We start from the raw sequence: 18575 nt of genomic DNA, 5'->3' as shown, positions 1-18575 counted from the left end.
AGTGTAAGAGGGTTCCCCTTTCTCCACATCCTCACTAACATCTGTTGTTTCTTGTATGGTTAAATGTAGCCATTCCGACTGGTGTGAGGTGGTATCTCATTGAGGTTTTGATTTGGATTTCCCTGATGCTGAGTGATATTGAGCATTTTTGCATGTCTCTTGGCCATTTATATGTCCTCTTTGGAGAAATGTATGCTCATGTCTTCTGCCCATTTCTTGATTGGATTATTTGTTCTTTGGGTGTTGAGTTTGATAAGTTCTTTATACATTTTGGATAGTAGCCCATTATCTGATAAGGCATTTGCAAATATCTTCTCCCATTCTGTTGGTTGTCTTTTGTTTTTGTTGACTGTTTTTTTGCTGTTGCAAAAGCTTTTTATCTTGATGAAGTCCCATATAGTTCATTTTGCCTTTGTTTCCCTTGCCTTTGGAGACGTGTCTAGCAAGAAGTTGCATCAGGTCGAGGTCACAGAGGTTGCTGCCTGTGTTCTCCTCGAGGATTTGGATGGATTCCTGTCTCACACTTAGGTCTTTTGTCCATTTTGAATCTATTTTTGTGCATGGTGGGAGGAAATGGTCCAGTTTCATTCTTCTGCCTGTGGCTGTCCAGTTTTCCCAACACCATTTGTTGAAGACACTGTCTTTTTCCATTGGATATTCTTTCCTGTTTTGTCAAAGATTAGTTGACCATAGAGTTGAGGGTCCATTTCTGGGCTCTCTATTCTGTTCCATTGATCTGTGTGTCTGTTTTTGTGCCAGTACCATACTGTCTTGATGATTAAAGCTTTGTAATAGAACTTGAAGTCCAGAACTGTGATGCCACCAGCTTTACTTTTCTTTTTCAACATTCCTTTGGCTATTATCCAGGGTCTTTTCTGGTTTCATACAAATTTTAGGATTATTTGTTCCAGTTCTGTGAAAAAAGTTGATGGTATTTTGATAGGGATTGCATTGAATGTGTAGATTGCTCTGGGTAGCACAGACATTTTAAGAATATTTGTTCTACCAATCCATGAGCATGGAACGTTTTTCCATTTCTTTGTGTCTTTCTCAATTTCTTTCAAGAATTTTCTATAGTTTTTTTAAATTTTTTATTGTTATGTTAATCACCATACATCATTAGTTTTTGATGTAGTGTTCCACGATTCATTGTTTGTGCATAACACCCAGTGCTCCACGCAGAACGTGCCCTCTTTAATACCCATCACCAGGCTAACCCATCCCCCCAACCCCGTCCCCTCTAGAAACCTCAGTTTGTTTTTCAGAGTCCATCGTCTCTCATGGTTCGTCTCCCCCTCCGACTTACTCCCCTTCATTCTTCCCCTCCTGCTATCTTCTTTTTTTTTTCTTAACATATATTGCATTATTTGTTTCAGAAGTACTGATCTGTGATTCAACAGTCTTGCACAATTCACAGTGCTCACCATAGCACATACCTTCCCCAAAGTCTGTCACCCACCCACCCCATCCCTCCCACCCCCCACCACTCCAGCAACCCTCAATTTGTTTCCTGAGGTTAAAAAATCCTCATATCAGCGAGGTCATATGATACATGTCTTTCTCTGATTGACTTATTTCACTCAGCATAACACCCTCCAGTTCCATCCACGTCGTTGCGAATGGCAAGATCTCATTCCTTTATATGACTGCATAATATTCCATTGTGTATATATACCACTTCTTCTTTATCCATTCATCTGTTGATGGACATTTTGCCTCTTTCCACAGTTTGGCTATTGTGGACATTGCTGGTATAAACATTGGGGTGCATGTACCCCTTCGGATCCCTACATTTGTATCCTTGTGGTAAATACCCAGGAGTGCAATTCCTGGATCGTATGGTAGCTCTATTTTCAACTGTTTGAGAAACCTCCATACTGTTTTCCAGAGTGGCTGCACCAGCTTGCATTCCCACCAACAGTGTAGGAGGGTTCCCCTTTCTCCACATCCCCGCCAACATCTGTCGTTTCCTGACTTGTTAATTCTAGCCATTCTGACTGGTGTGAGGTGGTATCTCATTGAGGTTTTGATTTGGATTTCCCTGAGGCCGAGCGATGTGGAGCACTTTTTCATGTGTCTGTTGGCCATTTGGATGTCTTCTTTGGAAAAATGTCTGTTCATGTCTTCTGCCCATTTCGTGATCGGATCATTTGTTCTTTGGGTGTTGAGTTTGATAAGTTCTTTATAGATTTTGGATACTAGCCCTTTATCTGATATGTCATTTGCAAATATCTTCTCCCATTCTGTCGGTTGTCTTTTGCTTTTGTGGACTGTTTCTTTTGTTGTGCAAAAGCTTTTTGTCTTGATGAAATCCCAATAGTTCATTTTTGCCCTTGCTTCCCTTACCTTTGGCGACGTTTCTAGGAAGAAGTTGCTGTGGCTGAGGTCGAAGAGGTTGCTGCCTCTGTTCTCCTTTAGGATTCTGATGGACTCCTGTCTCACATTTAGGTCTTTCAACCATTTGGAGTCTATTTTTGTGTGTGGTGTAAGGAAATGGTCCAGTTTCATTCTTCTGCATGTGGCTGTCCAATTTTCCCAACACCATTTGTTGAAGAGACTGTCTTTTTGCCATTGGACATTCTTTCCTGCTTTGTCGAAGATGAGTTGACTGTAGAGTTGAGGGTCCATTTCTGGGCTCTCGATTCTGTTCCATTGATCTGTGTGTCTGTTTTTGTGCCAGTACCATACAGTCTTGATGATGACAGCTTTGTAATAGAGCTGGAAGTCCAGAATTGTGATGCCGCCAGCTTTGCTTTTCTTTTTCAATATTCCTCTGGCTATTCGGGGTCTCTTCTGGTTCCATACAAATTTTAGGATTATTTGTTCCATTGCTTTGAAAAAAGTGGATGGTATTTTGATGGGGATTGCATTGAATGTGTCGATTGCTCTAGGTAGCATTGACATCTTCACAATGTTTGTTCTTCCAATCCATGAGCATGGAACGTTTTTCCATTTCTTTGTGTCTTCTTCAATTTCTTTCATGAGTATTTTATAGTTTTCTGAGTACAGATCCTTTGCCTCTTTGATTCAATTTATTCCTAGGTATCTTATGGTTTTGGGTGCAATTGTACATGGGATCGACTCCTTGATTTGTCTCTCTTCTGTCTTGTTGTTGGTGTATAGGAATGCCACTGATTTCTGTGCATTGATTTTATATCCTGCTACTTTACTGAATTCCTGTATGAGTTCTAGCCGTTTTGGGGTGGAGTCTTTTGGGTTTTCCACATACAGTATCATATCATCTGCAAAGAGTGAGAGTTTGATCGCCTCTTTGCCGATTTGGATGCCTTTGATTTCTTTTTGTTGTCTGATTGCTGTGGCTAGGACTTCTAACACTATGTTGAATAGCAGTGGTGATAGTGGACATCCCTGCCGCGTTCCTGACCTTAGGGGAAAAGCTCTCAGCTTTTCCCCATTGAGAATGATATTCGCTGTAGGTTTTTCATAGATGGCTTTTATGATATTGAGGTATGTACCCTCTATCCCTATACTCTGAAGAGTTTTGATCAAGAAAGGATGCTGTACTTTGTCAAATGCTTTTTCTGCATCTATTGAGAGGATCATATGACTCCTGTTCTTTCTTTTGTTAATGTATTGTATCACGTTGATTGATTTTGCAGATGTTGAACCCACCTTGCAGCCCAGGGATAAATCCCACTTGGTCGTGGTGAATAATCCTTTTAATGTACTGTTGGATCCTATTGGCTAGTATTTTGGTGAGAATTTTTGCATCCATGTTCATCAAGGATATTGGTCTGTAATTCTCCTTTTTGATGGGGTCTTTGTCTGGTTTGGGGATCAAGGTAATGCTGGGGAGGCAAGCTTTCTGATGGACTTGTTCCTCCAAGAAAGTGAACGGTGGTGAGTCAGGAGCTGGAGGTGTGTGTCCAGAGCTCTGCTATAGGTCTGACCTCATCTTCCTTAAAGAACTTTTTTTGTATTTTAATCATGTATCTTGCATTAGTTATTTGGTTCTTTTTTTAAAAAAATTGTGGTAAAATGCACATAATATACAATTTACCATCTAAACTATGTTGAAGTGCACAATTCAGTGTCATTAAGTAAATTCACAATGTTGTTCAACCATCATCACTGTCTAGTTCCAGAAGTTTTTCATCATCCCAAACAGAAACTGCATTTGGTAAGCCTTTTAAAGCTCAAGATTTGTATCTTTCTTCAATACTAAGAGATTTTCTTGCATTATCTCTTCAAATATTTCCTTACTTCTACACTCTTGGTTCACTCCATTTAACATTTGTATAAGATGAATATTAAAAGTTCTGGATCTATCCTCCATTCTCTTATTTCCTTTGCCCTTTTTATCGCTTTGGCCTGGTCTTCCAGCTTGCTGGTTAGTTGTTCAGTATTTTCTGATCTTCAAGGCAATGCAATTGATGGTTTTGTTGACAGCAATAATTCTTTTTCATTTCCAAGTGATTTCTCTCTTTCTTTTTTGGTTTCTTGAGTTTCTTTTTTTAAAATAAACTTTTATTTTTAGAATACTTTCAGATTTACAAAAACATTATGAAAACAATAGAGTTCCTCTTTATCCCCCATCCAGTTATGCCTATTATTAATACCTTGTATTAGTGTGGTACATTTGTCACAATTAATGAGCTATATGGGCTAAAGTTCATATTTTATTCAGATTTCCTTTGTTTTGTTTTCTTAAGATTTTATTTATTTATTTATTTATTTATTTATTTATTTATTTATTTAAGAAAGAGAACAAGAGAGCTCACAAGTGGAGGGAGGGGAAGAGGGTGGGGATAGGGAAAGGGAGAGAAAATCTCAAGCAGAGTCCACACTGAAAGTGGAGCCCAACATGGGACTCCATCTCATGACCCTGAAATCACAATCTCAGCTGAAACCAAGAGTCAGTCACTTAACCAGCTGAGCCACCGAGGCACCCCAGGTTTCCTTAGTTTTTATCTAGTGTCCTCTTACTGTTCCAGGATACCATATTATATTTAATTGCCATGTCTGTTTAGAGTTTTCTTTTCTCTGACAGTTTCTAAGATTTCCTTGTTTTTGATGACCTTGACAATGCTAGGCAGTGTTATCAGGTGTTTTTGTAGAATGTCCTTAATTGGGATTTGTCTGATCTTGAAATTATGATTAGATGGGGTTATGGATTTTGGGGAGGAAGACTACAGATGTTAAGTGCTGTTCTTATCATATCCTATCTAGCATATTATATATGCTATCAACATGACTTTCCATTGTTTATGTTAATTAATCTTGATTATCTGGCTGAGATAGTTTTTGTCAGGTTTGTCTGAAAAGTTATTATTTTTCCCCTTTTCCATATTGTACTTTTGGGAAGAAGTCACTATGCACAGCCTATAATTAAGAGGAAGAGACTTAGGGCACCTGGGTGGCTCAGTCGGTTAAGCATCTGACTCTTGGTTTTGGCTCAAGTCATGATCTCAGGGTTGTGGGTTGAAGCCCCGTGTTGGGCTCTGTGCTCAGCCAGGAATCTGCTCCAGATTCTCTCTCTCCCTCACCCCTCCTCCCCTTTCTTTCTCTCTTTTAAATAAATAAGGGGCACCTGGGTGGCTCAGTTGTTAAGCGTCTGCCTTCAGCTCAGGTCATGATCCCAGGGTCCTGGGATCAAGCCCCATGTGGGGCTCGCTGCTCAGCGGGGAGTCTGCTTCTTCCTCTACCACTCCCCCCGCTTGTGTTCCCTCTCTCTCTGTCAAATAAATAAATAAAAATCTTTTAAAAATATATAATAAAATAAAATAATAAATCTTAAAAAAAAGTTATTATGCTCTACCTCCTGGAAGGCAGAGTATCTACCTAAATTATTTGGGATACTTCTGCCCAGGAGATTTGTCTGTTTTCCCCCATTTATTTGCTTATATCAGTACAGACTTATGGATATTTATTTTATACTTGGTTTAGAATCCAATACTATTTTATTACATTGCTCAAATTGTTCCACCTTTGGCTGTTAAGAGCTCTTTCAGTTGGCTGCTGTGTGCCTTTGCCATACCCCAATCATTGTAGTGTTTGTCTGTCTATCTGTCTATTTGTTTGTTTTTGAGCACTTCTTTACTTTCTGGCACTACAAGATACTCTAGGCTCATTTAGTATTTCCTTCTCCAGTCCTAGAATCAGTCATTTCTCCAACAATGTGTCCTGATTTTTAAAAATTGGAGAATGATACTAGAAATCAAGATCTGAGCACTAGGTGTCCAAGCTCTTTTAATTGTATTTTTAAATAACATTCATAACATTCTTTTTATTTCTTCTGACTTCTCTGCTCTGAGGATATTAATTACAATTCTTTTGGAGACTCCTTGCATGGTATTTCCTTGGGTAATATTAGTTATTGTATTTGTTGGATTTAGTCATGGAGGTAGTTTTCTTTAAATATTTAGTGATTCTTTTATGTGTACTTACATTTGCATTTGGGAATCCCTGTTTGCTTTTCTGTAGCTGGAGTTTCTGTTTTCTGTACATTGCTGCCAGTGATTATGAAGGAGGTATAAGGTGTACAGACAGTGAAGTCTGTCAGCAATTCATTTTCTCTTTGTGTGGAGACATTACCCTGCCTCTCTAGCCCAAACCCCCTTGACTCAGTGTGGGGGTGAACACCTCTGATGCCTAATGTTTAGCTCAAATGGGGATGAAGGTACACAAATGATCAATCAATGCCCTGCTACCCACATGTACATCCTTTAAACTTGGGGTGCCTCAAAGCTGCTCCCAAATTTCATAGTGATCTTCTGTATTTTTTTAGTCCTATAGTTTCTTCAATCATCTAATTCTACCTTCCTTGCATTTTTCAGAGACCTTCAAAATTTCTGACTACTGAAGACCCCTTTCATGATTGCCAGTTTTCTTATGTTTATGTTAACACCACACACACACACACACACACACACACACACACACACACACACATTTTTTTGTCATTTATAGAGATTTTGATAGGTAGGGAATATAAGTGCCTGTTCTCACTCCACTATTTTGGTCTAATATCTCAATACTGCATTTTTAAAATGAAAACTTGAAAGAGGCTGGAAATATGAGAGTGGAAAGAAATATATTTAAATATATATGTGTGGTAGAGTCTCTTCACTGCCTACTCAGCAGACATTTCCTCACCTTTTTGTCTGCCAACTGAGCCTCAATTTTGCAGCAGATAAAAATCACTTGATGTCAGGAACTTATTCTAAACCCTGGCATGAAGGAATAAATTATGATTAGTCAAAACTATTCATAATAATCCCTTTTTCCTTTACCAGTTATTGGTCTAGGGATACACATGCAACTTAATAAGGCCAATGAAATGTAAAGGAAAATTTTGGTTGGAGCGGGGAGTTTGGGACATTCTCTTCTTATATAATAAAGTAGAACCACAAGAAGAGAAAACCCGTTTGTTCTCAATTCTCTTTTCCTAGAAAGAAGTGATGCTGGGAGCTGCAATAGCTACCTTGTAATCCTCAGGTACAAGCACAAAAAATGAATAAAGAACAATAGAAACAGGCTAGGTACTTAATGAAAAACAGTGAACTGCTGAATGACTTCTGATTAAGTCAACAATTAATGTCCTTAGGGTGAAAGTCACTGTTATCTGATTTTCTGTTACTTTCAGCTGTGTTTGAATACACCATGTAAATGGATATAAAAACTTTTTTTCTAATAATATTCTAAAGTAACATAGATTAAAATCTACTTCTAATATTTCTTACATTTCCCTTTTTTTCCTCCTCAGAAATTGACCTGGAAGAGCAGACAAAAACCTCAATTTGTTCAATAAAGGACTCTAACACTAGAGTCTCAAAGAATTTGGTGGTTAGAAAACCTGCAAAAGTGATTTTCAATTTAGATCCAACTGCACTGAATTCAAAGCTAGAACAGCCATGGAAGAAAAATTTTTTCGAAAGATTGGAAGCAAGAGCCCAGGCAATGCAGCAGAAAATAATAGATAAGGACAATCTGAAGAAAGAACTAGAAAAAAAGGCTAAAAAAAAACTCCCTAGGGATAATTTGGCCAAAGAGTGGTTTAATGCTGAAAACATGACACTGAACACTCGTGCATATTTGCTTGACAAACTTCTGCCTACCTTAGTTCCTGGAGTGGAAAAAATGTTAATGCAAGTGGAAAAGAAGAATCTTTGGGCAGAAGTTGACAATACAACCAAGTTTAACCCAATTAATCATTTGGGGGAATACTTAATGAGAAACAATCCTTATTATATCAAAGACTCAGGAATGTCTGGTTATCAAAGGGTGATGAAGGATGTCACAGAAGCCCTGAAGATACATATTCCCAACACTACTGACAACAGGTACAATTTTTTATATTTTCAGTTGATGATGATCTAGATCCTTACATTGAAAGCAAGTAGAACAATAACAAGCATACAAACAGGACTTAAATAATTTTGTAATTATTCAGAAAGTATTGAGCTGCTAGTATGTGCTTCATTATTTAAAAGGCACTATGAAGATTAATGAAGCATATTAAACAAGGTCCTTGAATTCATGGATTTAGTTATCTCACTATGATCCAAAGTATATATTTATTTGCTTATTATCTGTCTCCCCGCACTGGAAAGTAAGCTATATAAGAGTAGAGACTTTTTGAAAATTTAACTTTTCAGATAGGCAATATATTCACTTGGTTCAAAAGTCAAAACGTATAAGGAGTTATACAATGAAAAGTTCCTCTCCCATTCTCATCCTCCATCTACCCAGTACTCCACCTCTGCCATAAACAATGACTGTTCTTCATTTTCAGTGAATTTTTCCAGTTTCTTTATACATACAGAAGCAAATGCAAATATAGATTCTAAATTTTCTTTTTATATAAGACCATCTGACTGAGTTACAAATATTTTCTTCTGTTTTTTACTTGCCATTTATATCTTGTCATGCAGAAGATATTTTATTTCTATGTGGTTGAATTTATTTACTTTCATTTTATGACTTCTGGATTTCAAGCCATTGTTATTTTCAGGATAGTAAAAGAATCCTCCCATGTATTTTTTCTGGAATTTTTTTATTTTAATTCCCATTTTGAGTATTGATCCATTTGGACTTTATCCTAATGTAAGATGTAAAATACGAATCCAACTTTTTCCTTTTCAAAAATGGCTATATAGTGATCCCAATGACAATTGTCAAATAGTCTATTTTGCCCCACTGCTTGAAACTTTATTACTAAATTCCTATATATTTTGGAGTGTATTTCTGCATTTTTCTTTCCTATCCCATTGATTATCTCCCTGTTCATGCACCACACTGTGCTGCTTTAGTCACTGAGATTTTTTTTAATTATGTTATGTTAATCACCATACATTACATCATTAGTTTTTGATGTAGTGTTCCATGATTCATTGTTTGTGCATAACACCCAGTGCTCCACGCAGAACGTGCCCTCTTTAATACCCATCACCAGGCTAACCCATCCCCCCACCCCCCCACCTCTAGAACCCTCAGTTTGTTTCTCAGAGTCCATAGTCTCTGGTTCGTCTCCCCCTCCGATCTCCCCCCCTTCATCCACTTACTGATTTTTTGACTTTATGTTGGTGCAAAAGTGGTATGTGTTCAGTAGAAATCATACTTTGAATTTTGAATTTTGATCTTTTCCTGGGCTAGCAATATGCAGTATGATGCTCTCTTGTGATGCTGGGCAGTGGCAGTGAGCCACAGCTCCCAGTCAGCCACACAATCATGAAAGTAAATAACCCATACCCTTAAAACGATTCTGTACCCATACAACCATTCTGTTTTTCATTTTCAGTACAGTTTTCAGTCAATTACATGAGATAGTCTACACTTTATAAATAGGCGTTTGTTAGATGATTTGGCTCAACTGTAAACTAACTTAAATGTTCTGAACACATTTAAAGTGGGCTTGACTAAACTATGATGTTGGGTAGGTTGGGTGTATTAAATTCTTTTTCTACTTAGGATATTTTCAATTTATGATGGGTTTATTGGGGCATACCTCTATCATAAGTTGAGGAAAATCTGTATTTCAATAATTCTGACTGTGCTGGTCCTCACTATTTACCCTTTTATCCTGGTGTTTTTGCTTCTTTTTTTTTTTAAGATTTTATTTATTTACTTGAGAGAGATAGAGAGAGAGCATGCACATAGAGGGAGAGGGTGAAGCAGACTCCCCGCTGAGCAGGGAGTCCTACAGGGGGCTTGATTCCAGGACCCCAGGATCATGACCTGAGCTGAAGGCAGACGCTTAACCAACTGAGCCACCCAGGAGCCCCGTGTTTTTGCTTTTTAATATGAACTTTAGGATTGATCCATCTACTTGGAAAAAAAAGGAGAGCAACAAAACAAACCTTATAGGAATTTTTATTGAAATCTGTTTAAATTTATTTATTAACTTAGGGAAAATCAACATTTTTAATGACAAGTGTTTCTGAGAACTTATGTCTTTCCATTTACTCCTCTTATTTTGTATCCATCATTGTTGTCGTAAAGTTTTTTTCATTTAAGCTTGCATCTCTTGTTAGGTGTATTACTAGGTATTTTATTATTTTTTTATTGCCATTGTAAATGGGACTTTCTTCTTTCATTACATTTTCTATCTACATGTAGTTTGAATACATGAAAGCTATTAATTTCTGTAAATTTTTGTACTCTGCTACCTTACTAAGTTCCATCATTAATAGAAAAAGTTTATTTTTTATTTTTATTAAAAGATTTATTTATTTATTTGAGCGAGAAAGAGAGAGAGCATGCATATGAACGGGGAGGGGCAGAAGGAAGCAGATTCCTCACTGAGTGTGGTGCCCGACATGGGGCTTGATCCACGACCGTGAGATCATGACCTGAGCCAAAACCAAGAGTTGGATGCTTAACCAACTGAGCCACCCAGGTGACCCTGTTTATAGAAAAATTTTAGGTGATTATTTGGATTTCCTAGCAAGGAAACCTTATTATCTGCAAATAATAGGAGTTTTCTTTCTTCATTTTCAATTTTTATGCTTGTAATATCTTCCTCTTACCTAGTTACATTGGCTGGCTATTACTTCCAATAGAATTTCAAATAATTGTGATGATTTGGACATCCTTGTCTTGTTTATGACTTTAGTAGGGATGATTCTTGTATTATTGCCTCATCATGAGCAGTTTTTAAAAACTATATATTAATACCATAACTCTGCTTTATTTGGATCTGAAAAAGATATATTTTATTACAATAGAAAAAATGTGCTGGGTGCCTGGGTGGCTCAGTCAGTTAAGTGTCTGACTCTTGATTTTGGCTCAAGTCATGATCTCAAGGTCCTGAGATCAAGCCTGGCCTCGGGCTCCAGGCTGGGCATGGAGCCTGCTTAAGATTCTCTTTGTCCCTCCCCCAACTCTAAAAAAAAAAAAAAAAAGAAAGAAAGAAAGAAAAAAAGAAAAGAAAAATGTGCCTATTTTCTATATTATAGAATGATTTTTTAAGTTTTATTTTATTTTATTATTTCATCGTGGTAAATGTACTCTTTAATCCTCTTCCTCTATTTCCCCCACCCCCACACCGACCTCCCCTCTGGTAACCATCAGTTTGTTCTCTATAGTTAAGAGTCTGTTTCTTGGTTTGTCTCTCTCTCGTTTTTTCCTTTGCTCATTTGTTTTGTTTCTTAAATTCTACGTATGAGTGAAATCATATGGTATTTGTCTTCCTCTGACTTATTTTGCTTAGCATTATACTCTCTTGCTCTATCCATGTCATTGCAAATAGCAAGATTGCATTCCTTTTTATGGCTGAAGAATATTCCATTGTATATACACCACATATTCTTTTTTTTTTAAGATTTTATTTATTTATTTGACAGAGAGAGACACAGCAAGAGAGGAAACACAAGCAGGGGGGGGGGAGCAGCAGAGGGAGAAGCAGGCTTTCCGCTAAGCAGGGAGCCCAATGTGGGGCTCAATCCCAGGACCCTGGGATCATGACCTGAGCCGAAGGCAGACACTTAACCACTGAGCCACCCAGGCGCCCCTATACCACATATTCTTTATCCATTTATCTATCGATGGACACTTGGGCTGCTTCCATAGTTTGGCTATTGTAAAGAATGCTGCTATAAACATTGGGGTACATGTATCCCTTTGAATTAGTGTTTTTGTATTCTTTGGGTAAATATCCAGTAGCGTGATTGCTGTTCTATTTTTAACTTTTTGAGGACCCTCCATACTGTTTTCCTCAGTGGCTGCTCCAGTTTACATTCACACCCACAGTGCACAAGGGTTCCCCTTTCTCCACATCCTTGCCAACACCTTTTGTTTCTTGTATTGTTGATTTTAGCCATTCTGACAGGTGTGAAGTGATATCTCATTGTAGTTTTGATTTGCATTTCCCTGATGATGAGTGATGTTGAGCATCTTTTCATGTGTCTGTTGTCCATCTGGATGTCTTCTTTGGAGAAATGGCTGTTCATGTCTTCTGCCCATTTTGTAATTGAAATATTTGGGGTTTGGGTATTGAGTTGTATCACTTCTTTATGTAGTTTGGATACTAACCCTTTATTGGGTATGTCATTTGCAAATATCTTCTTCCATTCTGTAGGTTGCCTTTTAGATATGTTGATTATTTCCTTCCCTGTGCAGAAGCTTTTCATTTTGATGTAGTCCCAAAAGTGTATTTTTTTTCTTTTGTTTTCCTTGCTTCAGGAGACATATCTAGAAAGAAGCTGCTACAGCAAACGTCAGAGAAGTTACTGCCTGTGCTCTCTTCTAAGATTTTTATGGTTTCAGGTCTCACATTTAGGTCTTTCATCCATTTTGAGTTTATTTTTGTGCATGGTGTAGGAACTTAGTTCAGTTTCATTCTTTTGCATGTTGCTGTCCAGGTTTCTCAACACCATTTGTTGAAGAGATAGTCCTTTTCGCATTGGATATTCTTTAACTCTTCTTTAAATGTTCGGTAGAATGCACCCTTGAAGCCATCTGGCCCTGGACTTTAGTGTTTTAGGAGTTTTTTTATTATTGATTCAATTTCATTGCTGGTGATTGGTCTGTTCAAATTTTCTGTTTCTTCCTGCTTTGGTTTTGGTAGATTATGTTTCCAGGAGTTTATCCATTTCTTCTAAGTTGTCCAATTTGATAGGGAAATAGGTTTTCATAATATTCTGTTAGAATTGTTCATGTTTCTGTGGTTTTGGTTGTTATTTCTCCTCCTTCATTAATAATTTTGTTTGTTTGTGTCCTCTCTTTTTTTTTAAATGTGTCTTGCTAGAGGTTATTTAATTTTGTTGATCTTTTCAAAAAACCAGCTCCTGGTTTCACTAATCTATTCTATTGTTTTTAGATTTTTTAATTAACTATTTTTTTCAAATAAAAGGACTCACATATTTATTACCAAACCAACCTACTGGTGCAGAAGCATAGTAAGAGAGAAAAATAATTTCCCTGATAAAACATGTCTATTGTCCAGGTAGCAGTGATGTTTATAGAGTGACAGGATACAAGCACAAGACCTTCATGCAGCATAAATATGTGTGCCATCTCATGTGCTATCCCTTATAGACCCAGCTTGATTCTTCTCTAATATCTCCTCTTGGAGTTGTACCTGATTTTATTACCAGTTCATCTGAATCCACTGGGGAATGGGACAATTCTACCTTTGTTTCTTGGCCTGGGATCACTTGATCCTGAAAGTCTTTTGAGAAAACATGGTGAGTAACCTTCAACTGCACACACCACAATGGCGGAGGAAAGGATAACTGTTCTATTGGGTTTAGTTTTTATGTTATTTATTTCTGCTCTAATCTTTATTATTTCCTTCCTTTTGCTGGGTTTAGGTTTGATCTTCTTTTTCTAGATCCTTTATAGAGTGATTTTTAAAAAAGATTTTATTTATTATTTTGAGAGAGAGCACGAGTGGGGGGAGGAGCAAAGGGAGAGAGACAAGCAGACTCTGTGCTGAGCATGGAGTCCAACATGGGGCTGGATCTCACGATCCCAAGATCATGACCTGAGCTGAAATCAATAGTCAGACACAACTACACTGAGCCGATTTTTAAAGCTCAAGAACAATTGTTAATTTTGTTAAATGTTTGTTCAACATCTGTGGAGATGATCACTTGGTTTTCACCCTAGACCTCTTGATAATGAATTTTATTAATAGATTTCCTAATTTTGAGATATTGGAATTCCTGAAATAACTCCCACTTGATTGCTATGTATTTGGTAACAATTAAATGTTTCCTAATAATAAGACAAAATAAATGTTTAATTCTTTCCTTTTAATTACAAATCTTCAGAATATTATATATTATATTTCTAAATCTCTATGTGTCTATGTATCTATCTATCAATAGGCACCTCGAGGAGCAACAAATGAAAGATTTTTGGGAGGGGCTCCTGGGTGACTCAGTTGGTTAAGTGTCTGCCTTCGGCTCAGGTCATGATCCCAGGGTCCTGGAATCGAGCCCTGCATCAGGCTGTCTACTTGGCGGGGAGCCTACTTCTCCCTCTCCCTCTGCCTGCCACTCTGCCTATCTGTGCTCTCTCTCTATCTCTCTGTCAAATAAATTAATAATATCTTTAAATAAATAAATATGTTTTTTAAAAAAGATTTTTCACCCTTTTGGGGGAATGGTTCCTTTTGAGTATCATTGTAGACACATTGATTTTAATATATATTCAATGTATTTTAATCCATTATAATTACTCTTTCTTTTTGATCCTCAACTTGACCCAACTTTGGCTCCTGTGTTCTTCCAACCTTACTCCTTTAAGTCTTTGAAAACTTTGTACATTTTTTGAAAAGGATTCTTAGTTCCTTTTAATGGAAATCACTCATCTGGGAGCTAGGAATGCTCATAAATATTGTATTATCATTACTTCTAGGCTCTTTCAGGACTAGCATCTAATTTTTAAAAATAATGAGTAAATATTGATAATTTCAGATCAAATACAATGTTTCAGGTTTTTTACCTAATTCCTTGATTCTATATTTGTATCTCCTTTTTTTTTTCTGAAAATCTTGACTCCTAACAACATTGACAATTACTTGTCTTATCCTACAATTTACGTAAAATAGCTTCAAAATAATAATACCAACAATCCCAATAAAAGAGCTACTAGATTTATTTGCAGATTTTTTGTCCATAAAACATATCCTTCTAAGTATGTATATATGATAAATGAAACCATGCAACAACTGGGAGAAACCAGGGATTAAGTTCCTTTATTACCAGAGAAAAGCCTTTTTAACCATGACTCAAAAATCATGAAAATATTGCTAAACTTGATTACATAAAAATTAAAGGTTTTTTTTCCTGGAAAATTGAGTCACAGCTACTCAATTTTGCTGTTGTATTACAAAAGTAGTTATACACTATGTAATATGTAACACGTATACAATATGTAAATGAATAAGCATGGCTGTGTTCTAATAAAACTTTAGTTATGAATACTAAAATGTGAGCGTCATAGATTTTCTACCATGCCACAAAATATTATTCTTATTTTGATTTTTAAAAACTATTTTATTTTATTTTTTAAGATTTTATTTATTTATTTGACAGAGAGAGACACAGCTAGAGAGGGAACACAAGCAGGGGGAGTGACAGAGAGAGAGGCAGGCTGCCCACCGAGCGGGGAGCCCGATTCGGGGCTCGATCCCAGGACCCTGGGGTCATGACCTGAGCCGTGAAGACAGACGCTTAACGACTGAGCCACCCAGGCGCCCCTTTAAAAAGTATTTTAAAATGTAACAGCCCATCTTAGCTGTTGAGCTGTATAATACCAGGTAGCAGGCCAGTTTGGGCCCTAAGCCCTAGTCTAGATAACATCTTGGTCTCTTCCAGATCTTAAAACCAAAAACCAAAAACCAAAAACCAAAACAAAACAAAACAAAAATAAGATACTTTGAATGTCTGATGCTCTTCCTGAATCTTCATACTTTCCTTCTAATATCTTTTGGCATGAATACTTATACTAAAATTTATAAAAGAACCTAAAATTCTTTTTGATTTCTTTTTGTGTTCTTCTATAGGGTAAGCAACTAATCAGAAGTGTTAGAATAGCAATTCTTTTTTTTTTTTAAGATTTTATTTATTTTTTTGACAGAGAGAGACACAGCAAGAAAGGGAACACAAGCAAGGAGAGTGGGAGAGGGAGAAGCAGGCTTCCCGAGGACCAGGGAGCCCGATGCGGGGCTTGATCCCAGGACCCTGGGATCATGACCTGAACCGAAGGCAGACGCTTCACTGAGCCATGCAGGCACCCCTAGAGTAACAATTCTTTTGAAATTAGGTACATATATACCACTAGAATAAAGTAAGAGATATGTACAGAACTCTTCTTTTGTTTTATTTTATATGTGGACATGGAATTTTAATTTTCAGTTGAAACAGTCTTTCTCAGAGTGTGGTTGCCTATGAATGACATCAGGATTACCTGGATGCTTGGTTAAAAGTGCAGATTCCTAGCTTCTTCCTCAGATCTTCTGAATCAGAACCTTTAGGCATGAATTGAGAACAAGTTCCACAGGAGGTTATTATGCACCCTAAAAAAAGCTTCAAAACCAATTATGTAGAGAAACCAAATTAAAGGAGTTTTAGTACTAGTGAAAAGTTCCAACAGCAGCAGGGAGCAGTGTCATTAAATTTAATAAATAGCTTAAAGAACATTTCTGTTCACCATCTGTTCTTGCAGAGCAATATATTAGATTTGTATTTAGATCTACTGCCATAAAAATACTTAAAATTTGGGAATTGATGTCAAGGCTGTAAATCAATATATTGACATATACTTCCTACTATTAGGGATATGTAAATCTCAATCAGTACATAAAAGTAGGCATTTATCAATATCTGTAATAAGAATAGTAATGGGCACACTAGGACTCTGGTCTAGGTTTCATTGCCAGCAAATAACATGACACAAGAGGGTTAGTTTGTCTCACTTCTTGAATTGGGGGTTTGAATATTTAGAGTCATTTGAAGCTTGATAAGAGCCCTAGTTTCTTTCTTTCTTTTTCTTTTTTAGTTTTTTTTTTAATTTGTTTAAGTAATCTCTATACCCCACGTGGGACTCCAACACACAACCCCGAAATCAAGAGTCACATGCTCTTGCGACTGAGCCAGCCAGGTGCCCCAGAGCCCTAGTTTCTATTGGAGCAATACTGTTGTAGGAATTTCATGCAAGTGTTAAAGTAATCAAGGATGCTTTGTCTAGTTTGTCAGGATTAGGGCTTTATCTCTTTCTGGCAAAAATTCAAGATTTTTAGATCAACATAAGACAGTGTCAAGCATCTGCAGAATATTCGGAAATCCCAGGGATGTTTACAACAGCACATTACCTACTGACTTAAAGCTTGGATACACAGCAATCTTAGCTAAAAGTCTTGCCTTTAAATTCTCTGAACTATATCATTTGTGTCATCTTAGAGACACAAATGTCATTAGAGAGTTTTGGAGAAGTCCACTTATATTAGGAATGAGAATTTTTCTTATTTATATTCAAGAAAAAAGATGAATACAGTTTTTGTTTGGTTTGTCAAGACTTTATCCTCTCATGATGATATTAAAGTATCCTTTTGCCTCAACCTGGTCCAAAAAATTTTCATCTGACTACTTCCCTGGATAAAAAGGGATTTGTTTCTGTGTGGGGTCTAAGAACAATAGATAGAGAAGATATTCCTTACTGATTTGGGACAATTTTTATAGTGGTAGCCTCTTGTCTGAAAAATAAAATATCACTGTTGTTTGTAAGTTTTACATATGTATTATACTTTTATTGCTTTTCATCAGAGTTTCTGAATGACAGATTAAGAATTGAAGTGGACTTTAATTCTTACATGTAATTTTGCAAAACTAGTAAGATTATGTTTGTGTCATTTTGATTTTCTTCATATTTTCTTTTCTTTTAACATCTTTTTTCAGTAACTTTTCTCTCTGACTCCTGATTCCTTCCATGCTTGGGAATGCATATTTTATAAGTCACAACTGTTTTATTGTGAATTGATAATGAAAAGTATTTATTGGGGCACCTGGGTGGCTCAGTTGGTTAAGCAACTGCCTTTGGCTCAGGTCATGATCCCAGGGTCCTGGGATCCAGCCCCACATCGGGCTCCCTGCTCAGTGGGCAGTCTGCTTATCCCTCTCCCCAACCCCCCATGCTCATGCTCTCTGTCACTCTCTCTCTCAAATAAATAAATAAAATCTTTAAAAAAAAGAAAAGTACTTGTTCTTTTTTTAACTTTTATTTTTAAGATTTTGTTTTTAAGTAATCTCTACACCCAACATGGGGCTTGAACTTAAAACCCTGAGATCAAGAGTCTTGCTCTATGAACTAAGACAGTCAGGTGCCCCTGAAAAGTATTCGCTCTTAAAATAGGATTACAGGGGCAACTGGGTGGCTCAGTTGGTTGAGTGTCCACCTTCAGCTCAGGTCATGATCCCAGGGTCCTGGCATCGAGCCTCAAGTTGGGCTCTCTGCTCAGCGGGGAAACTGTTTTTCCCTCTTTTCCCCGCTTATGCTCTCTGTCACTATCTCTCTCTCTCTCTCTCAAATAAATAAATAAAATCTTTTAAAAAAATAGAATAGGATTACAAACTTTCAATAGCCTGATTATGGTGATGGTTATACATATT

At 37.0% G+C, this 18575-nt stretch overlaps 1 protein-coding gene across 2 annotated transcripts in view; it reads left to right on the top strand.

The window, feature by feature from the left end:
• Positions 1-18575, top strand: part of EFCAB5 (EF-hand calcium binding domain 5) — a 184872-nt gene that overhangs the window by 51952 nt on the left and 114345 nt on the right. For both annotated transcript variants that reach the window (XM_027624634.1, XM_027624633.1), the window contains one exon: positions 7727-8303. In XM_027624634.1, the coding sequence (XP_027480435.1) occupies positions 7727-8303 (577 nt within the window). The remainder of the gene's footprint in view (positions 1-7726; positions 8304-18575) is intronic.

The sequence above is a fragment of the Zalophus californianus genome, chromosome 16 (assembly GCF_009762305.2).
Source record: "Zalophus californianus isolate mZalCal1 chromosome 16, mZalCal1.pri.v2, whole genome shotgun sequence".
NCBI classification, from domain to species: Eukaryota; Metazoa; Chordata; class Mammalia; order Carnivora; family Otariidae; genus Zalophus; species Zalophus californianus.
This window is presented reverse-complemented; position numbering and strand designations above follow the sequence as displayed.